The 7,251-nt window shown below is 42.6% G+C and overlaps 1 protein-coding gene across 6 annotated transcripts in view; it reads right to left on the bottom strand.

Moving 5' to 3' along the window:
• Positions 1 to 2,121: 2,121 nt before the first annotated feature.
• The window catches only part of ZNF131 (zinc finger protein 131), a 19,879-nt gene continuing 14,749 nt past the window's right edge, over positions 2,122 to 7,251 (bottom strand). For all 6 annotated transcript variants that reach the window (XM_009633859.2, XM_035889495.1, XM_035889493.1 and 3 more), the window contains one exon: positions 2,122 to 4,284. In XM_009633859.2, coding sequence (XP_009632154.2) covers positions 3,622 to 4,284 — 663 coding nt within the window. In that variant the 3' untranslated portion in view covers positions 2,122 to 3,621. The remainder of the gene's footprint in view (positions 4,285 to 7,251) is intronic.

Here is a 7,251-nt window from a genome sequence, read left to right as displayed (position 1 = left end):
GAAACGGGCTGCCCATGGCCTGGGCAGGCATACTCTTCACTGGGTACGAAAAAAAACCTGGCTGGATGGCAGGGGCCAGAGTTGTGGTGAATGGGTTAAATCCAGTTGGCGGCCAGTCACAAGTGGTGTCCCCCAGGGCTCAGTATTGGGGCCAGTTCTGTTAAACATCTTTATCAGTGATGTGGGTGAGGGGATTGAGTGCACCCTCAGTAAGTAAGTTTGCAGATGACAGCAAGCTGGGTGGGAGCGTTGACCTGCTTGAAGGTAGGGAGGCTCCGCAGAGGGATCTGGACAGGCTGGATGGATGGGCTGGGGCCAAGTGTATGAGGTTCAACAAGGCCAAGTGCTGGGTCCTGCACTTGGGTCACAACAACCCCATGCAACGGTACAGGCTTGGGGAAGGGTGGCTGGAAAGTTGCCTGGTAGAAAAGGACCTGGGGGCATTGGTCGACAGCCAGGTGAATACGAGCCCAGGTGGCTGAGATGGCCAACAGCATCCTGGCTTATATCAGAAATAGCGTGGCCAGCAGGAGTAGGGAAGTGATCGTCCCCCTGTGCTTGGCACTGGTGAGGCTGCACCTTGAATGCTGTGTTCAGTTTTGGGCCCCTCACTACAGGAAAGGCATTGAGGTGCTGGAGCTTGTCCAGAGAAGGGCAACGAAGCTGGTGAAGGCTGTAGAGCACCAGTCTTATGAGGAGTGGCTGAATAATGCAATAATAATATTACATTGCCTGAATAACTCTGCCTCTCTCAAATTATTGATCATCTCTTTCCCCTCCCTGCTCTGTTTTCAGAAATAGCTTAGAACCTCTCATGAATGTCATATGTAAGTCTACAAATGTTCCTCTAACCATGGTCTCAATTTGATGCCGAATTTAATTTTATATCCAGACACACCTCAGTTTTTTTTGTTCATTCCCACTTTTCCATTTCTTACTGCCTGGACCCCAGTGCTTTAGCTGATTCATTTGGCATAAATCCAAGTATTCGCCCCACATGCTGCCCCATTGCAAGCTACGGATCAGTACATGTGTAACACAGGGCTCCAGGGACCAACACTTTATGTGTGTTTAGAGGGAAGAACTCCTCCCATGGTGTGTAGGTAATAACAGTGTTTGGAGAGATCTGTGTGTCTGTAGACTTTTGGGGCAGGAAGAGGATGGCAAGGTGGCCATTACGGAGATCAGCGAGAGTTTCTGACTCCTCCACCGATCGTCCCTTCCCCAGTAGCAGCTGTTGCACTAAGGAGGCATGAGGGACTCCACCAGTGGGAGCAATTTGAGCTTCAGACATTTGGGAAGGGAATTAAGAGGGAAGAGGGGGTTGCAAAGAGAAAGGCTCACTGGTGGGGTTATTACTTGAGGAGACCCTCTTGCCCGGTCCCTCGGAGTGAGGAGGGGACTGTTCATGGCGACACCACGCTCCCACCCAGGCTCAGCGCGAGTCTGGATGGGACAGCACAGGGCGCAACAACACAGCATTGTTTCTCTCCTAACAAATTTGTGAACAGTTGTTGAAAAGGGGAGATCAAACAGAATAGAGGAATAGCCCAACTGTGCTTACCAAACCACGGCCCTGCTACAAATACCACATAACTGCTCAATCTACATTGGACTTAAATTACCTAGAAGTTACGTTTCATTGGTTAGACACACAGACAGATCATAGAATCACTTTGGTTGGAAAAGACCTTTAAGATCATTGAGTCTAACCTTTAACCTAACCCTGTCATCCCACCACTAAACCATGTCCCTAAGCACCTCATCTATCCTTCTTTTAAATACCTCCAGGGATAAGGACTCAACCACCAGATCAGTCCTTTAATTCCACAGATACAGGCCTTGTGTCTATAGGCACAAATACCTAAAAAATCAGTTGTGCAGCTAAGCAAGCAGGCCTGTCCCCTCCATCTTATCAAAAGACGAGCTTCTTATCAGAAGCTAGGTATAAATACAGTAGCCAACTTCTAATTTCATAATTAACTTTGAGCCACATTCTTCCCTCTGCACAGAATCTCATCATATATTACTTGCATCTCAGAAAACACAGAACATCATAAAAAAGAATGCAAGTTAATCAAATTGAAATTTTAATTGAGATCCATGTTTCTTTTGCAACAGTTTTTCAAAGGCTACGATGAAACACAAGAATAATTTTGAACGAGACTAAATAAAAGCACAAATCCCAGGAAATAATTCTGCATTCGGAGAAGACTGAACAGAAAAGCCTGATTTTAACTAAGATCTACAGGATTACCATGAGCATTAGGGAACGTCCTTGCAAAAATTCCTCCTTTCAGTTAAGGCTTTGAAAAGAAAGTTTTTTAGAACTGTGGAGCACCTCTAATCTCAAGGCAATAATTGAGAATTAGAAGGCCTTAGCATCCTTGCACATAGAACTAGACAATTATTTTCTAAACAAATCTAACTTTGCAGTAAAGAGCTATTCATCTTACTAAAAATGAGATTGATTTGTACCACTGGGAGCTGGCACTGTAATTGCCAGTCACTCAGTTGTTCCTAATTTATCAGATGAAACAAATAATGCAACATTTCATGGTTGGTATCGTTTTATTGTCTAATATTGATTAAATTATTTACACTCCTATATTTCAATCCACAGTTTAGCATTCATACCTATGGCTTTTACTTTTATGTTGAGCACATCTTTGTGTCAAGTGTCAGAATTTCGTTTCAAAAAACCAGGAACCTGACCATATAGACAAGTCTCCTCTATATTTATGTTTAAACATATTCATTTTCAAAAATGATGATTTATAAAACAAGAGTCTGCTGGTAGCTTGCTTCCAGCTCATGTTTACCACAGATTCTACTGCACTTTTCCTGTTTTAAACTGTTCCTTTCAGAGTGTCCTGCTGCCTCCACGTGGAATCTGTTTCCACCCTCAGCCTCTACATTTAATGCAAAAAAAAAAAAAAACCAAAACCCCAACCCCCCAAAAAACAGGCGCTGACAATTTTAAGCAAAGATATAAAGCGCTATAACATTACCTATATTGCCTTTTACCAAACTAGGTTCTTGAACACTCTAGGAACTTTGTGGAAATTTAACCAGTCAGTCTTGAAAAGGCACAGGATTTTTGTGCTCAGAGATCTCCAGCAACAATGTATTTTTCCCCAGCCTGAAAGTTAGGGACCACTGTTAGGACACAGCAAAGAGTCTGATCTGAAAATTTACAGGTACCCAATTGCCACTTACAATAGAACCCACCAGATTTTACTGATTCTTCTGCCACAGACACCCTGCAAATCTATAACAAGAGTTTGCTTCTATTGCAAGAGGAAAAGAGGTGAAGTTACTCTTACATATAGCCAGGGATCATGTAACAATGATACATGCTATTCGTTATTAAAATCCTCCCAAAGCTGTCCGTGTCTGTGACAGTTTCTGTTCCATGGTATTACATGAATGGGAAAGTTATTTTTCACATATGAGAGAAGTTTAGTTGTACACGAAGAAAGCGAATTTTGGTCCACTTGTCTGGCTTCCTAAGGACAGCATACTGGAAAGATGACCACTGACAGTTCAAAAACCAATGTAAAAATTAACAAAAATAATTTGGTATTTCATTCCTAAACCCGCACAGTGTCGTTATTTGTTCTAGTCATCAACCTTTTCATTCTGCATGTCCACTAACTGTTGAGTTTTTAACTCTTCAGCTTGTTCATGATCTTCCTTATTTGCGTCATCTACTTGATTAGGTTCCTTTTCTTCTGCTTCTCCTTGATCAACACTTTCGTATTCCACTTGTTCAAGGTCTGTTCCATCTATAAGTTCTGCCTGTACTTCTTCCATCTGTATTTGATTTACGTGCTCAACATGTAACTGCTCCACATGAACTTCAGCACCTTGTTCAGTCTGAATGTGTTCAACTTCCAAGTAACTAATTTGCACCTGTTCTTGCAGTTCATCTATCTGTGTGCCTTTCACTTGATTGTCCTGTATGAGATCCTGGTGCATCTGTTCCACAGTGACCTGGGCAGGATCCACTTGTACCTGAATTACTGGTAGGACATGGACCTGCTCCACCTGTTCTATTATAGTCATTGATGTTACTGGTTCAGCTTCCACAGCTTCCACTGGAAGAACCTCTTCTGTCACTATTCGTTCTGAAATATTGTGCATTTCTTTGAGATGCCTTCTCAGCTCACTGCCTTGCATAAACCACAAATCACATAGGGTACAGTGGTTGGGTTTGTCACCAGTGTGTATTACCAAGTGATCTTTGAATTGATCCCAGCTATTAAACACGCTGTTACAAACCTGAAACAAAAGATACAGTATGTTAAACAGTGCCAACAGAAGTATGACAAAGTATAGTGCCTATTTCGGATCATGGCTTCATAGTGTAGCTTCTTGCCATTTTGATTAAAAAACCCATATACATTAGAGGCAAAAGCTGAGAAGTCAGCTTCAGATGAACAGAAGACAGGGTATTTATTTATTTAAGAAACAGTGTGCTTCTGAGTTATGCACACACAGGATACCTACAAAATTTATGAGTCAGTACAGCATTTGGAAGTTTTCTTACTTTAACCTTATGTGAAATTCCCGCACAGTGTCTGTCGTGGTTTAACCCGGCTGGCAACTCAGCACCACGCAGCCGCTCGCTCACTCCCCCCTCCCTCAGTGGGATGGGGGAGAGAATCGGAAAGAAAATAAAAGGTTAGAGCTGAGGGCTGAGATAAAGACAGTTTAATAAGAGAAAATAATAATAATAATAATAGTAATAATGAGAATGATAACAGAATATGCAGAATATACAAAACGAATGAGGCACAATGCAATTGCTTACCACCCGCCGACCGATGCCCAGCCCGTCCCGAGCCGCGAGCAGTCCCCGAGCCGCGAGCAGTCTCCCCGCGACCGACTGACCGACCGAACTAACTAACCCCCCCCGAGCATGACGTTCTATGGTATGGAATAGCCCTTTGGTCAGTTTGGGTTAGCTGTGCTAGCTGTGCTGTACTCCCAGCTTGTTATGCACCTGGCTGAGCAGGAGAAGCTCAAAAAGTCCTTGAGTAGTCTGAGCACTACTTGGCAACAGCTGAAAACATCAGTGTGTTATCAACATTCTTCTGGTACTAAATCCAAAACACAGCACTATGCTAGCTACTATGAAGAAAATTAACTCTATCCCAGCTGAAACCAGGACAGTGTCATGTCCCAATAAACACCATGTGCTGGAGTTTTGGGTAGAAAGCTACTTATGTAATAGTACTGTACAATGGCAATGTAATATAAACTGTCCTTTACGAAGTTCTAGGTGCAGTACTACTAGCCAGCTTTTCCTTACCAGCTTTCATTTGCTCATGGCATCATGAGGTTTAACTGGTTAAACTGAACTCTCCCATTTTGCCACTTCAAAAAAACACTTGAGTGATTTTAGCAGGTAACACTCTCTTAAAACTCCCTCCCTTTAATTCTCTTCCAGCTAGTACCGCCTCAACTGCGGACACGCTATTTTCACAAAGCACATGAGCACGCTTCCTTCCTTTCAGCTAGCACTGAGGTAAGTACCCTGAAAACAACATACAGAGTCTGCAGAAATGAACAAGGTGCCAGGGTAGAAGAGAAGGAAGGGGGCAGAGTCAAACTCAGACTAAAGAAACAGGCCCAGGAGTCTTTGTCCATGCAAGTGGTCTTGGCTGCAGAAAGCAGCAAACAACACACATTTCAGCATCCCTTCACTGCTGGCAAATAGTTTTGAAACAAAATGTTCCATCTCCTCATAATCTTCAGCAACAGCACAGAAGGATGATGGTGTATCCAACAGGGATTAACTCAAAACCAGGTGTGTGTAATGGAGCTAAGTATCTCCATTTTGATGGTGCAGTCTGTTAAAATGGATTTGTGATGCTAGTGCCACGCTTCTTTTCCCCCAGGCTCACGCTTTAGAAAGAAGTTGCACATACACTTCTTAAAATTCTAACCTTATAGATAAGCACTCAAAATTACTTAGTCATACATAAAGGTAATGACTGTCGGTAATGCCCAAGCGCGTAAGTATTGTTCTTGCCATGTGGAGACTATTTCAGTACTCAAGGAGCACCAGAAGTGCTCATCAGGGAAGCACAGTTTTGTTTTCTCCTCTTTGTTCAGTGAGACAAGATTTCTTTATTGAACACTATTCAGATTTAGCTCTAAAGAGAGAAAAATTCACGAAAAAATTATCCAAGAATTGCTGTAGTTTCCATGGGCTGAAGAAACACTAATCCACATTCACAACATCTGTGAGAGGAAGTAGCTTCAATTTAGAAAGAGAAAGCTATAACACAAAGTGATTAGACCCACTGGATGGGGGGGAGACAGATAACACTACAATAGCCAAGGGCTATTGTGGAATGTGCCCACCTAAGCACAGTGGTCGGTATGCAAATATGACTATGAGCCAATTAGCTTACCCCCATCAATAGTGAGCAGCCCAAGAGCCCTTTGGGCTCTCCTGCACGGCAGCGGGCTGCACGCCAGGCTCTCCCCTTGAGCAGCGACGCCTCTCAAGGTTACTCCTTGAGGTTGAGAGATTCCTTACCACAACAGATTCTTGGTACGTGGCAAACAAACTTTGAAACCTTAGCTAAGTGACATAAAGGATTGATTGTGCATATATAATCCTTTAGACAAAACTGTTGACCAAGTCTGGGACTCGGATTGGATCCAGCTGCACCTAGACTCCTCTGAGTAAGGAGTTTAGAAAGCAAGGGGATCTTTTCTGAATGTCATGACTCAACAGGAGGGTCTCCCTGAGAGTTTTGTCTGACCCTGTCCTCTGTGCCATAAATACCAAAGTGTACCTTGCCATCGAATCTTATAAACTACTGTCGCATTTACCACTGAACTTTGTTAACTCACTGTCTTACACCAATAAACTATATTATTTTTGCCTCCCTCTCACTCCATCTGCAACAGTTACAAAGACAAATCAGTAAGTTCAATGAAGCTACTGGATATTAACACAAATTAACTTTGTGTTATACACTAAATTTCACATTCAGAACAAACTTACCTTTAAGACAAAGGTACACTCCTAAGAATTAACTTCAGACTAGCAAAACAACTAAATGATGCAACAGCATCAGTGAAACTTCTGATTAAATGATTTGATTAGCAACACAAAAGTAATTCACCTCCTGCAGCATTCAATGCTTTCTGTGAATAAGATCACTCTCTCTTTTGGAATAAATAAAGCTGATATGCAGCAGTTTTCTCTACTACACAACCCAACTTAAC

This window comes from Egretta garzetta, unplaced genomic scaffold (genome assembly GCF_000687185.1).
Source record: "Egretta garzetta isolate BGI_Z169 unplaced genomic scaffold, ASM68718v1 scaffold712, whole genome shotgun sequence".
Taxonomy (NCBI): Eukaryota; Metazoa; Chordata; class Aves; order Pelecaniformes; family Ardeidae; genus Egretta; species Egretta garzetta.
The sequence above is the reverse complement of the archived record's forward strand: the minus strand, read 5'-3'. Positions and strand labels throughout refer to the sequence as shown.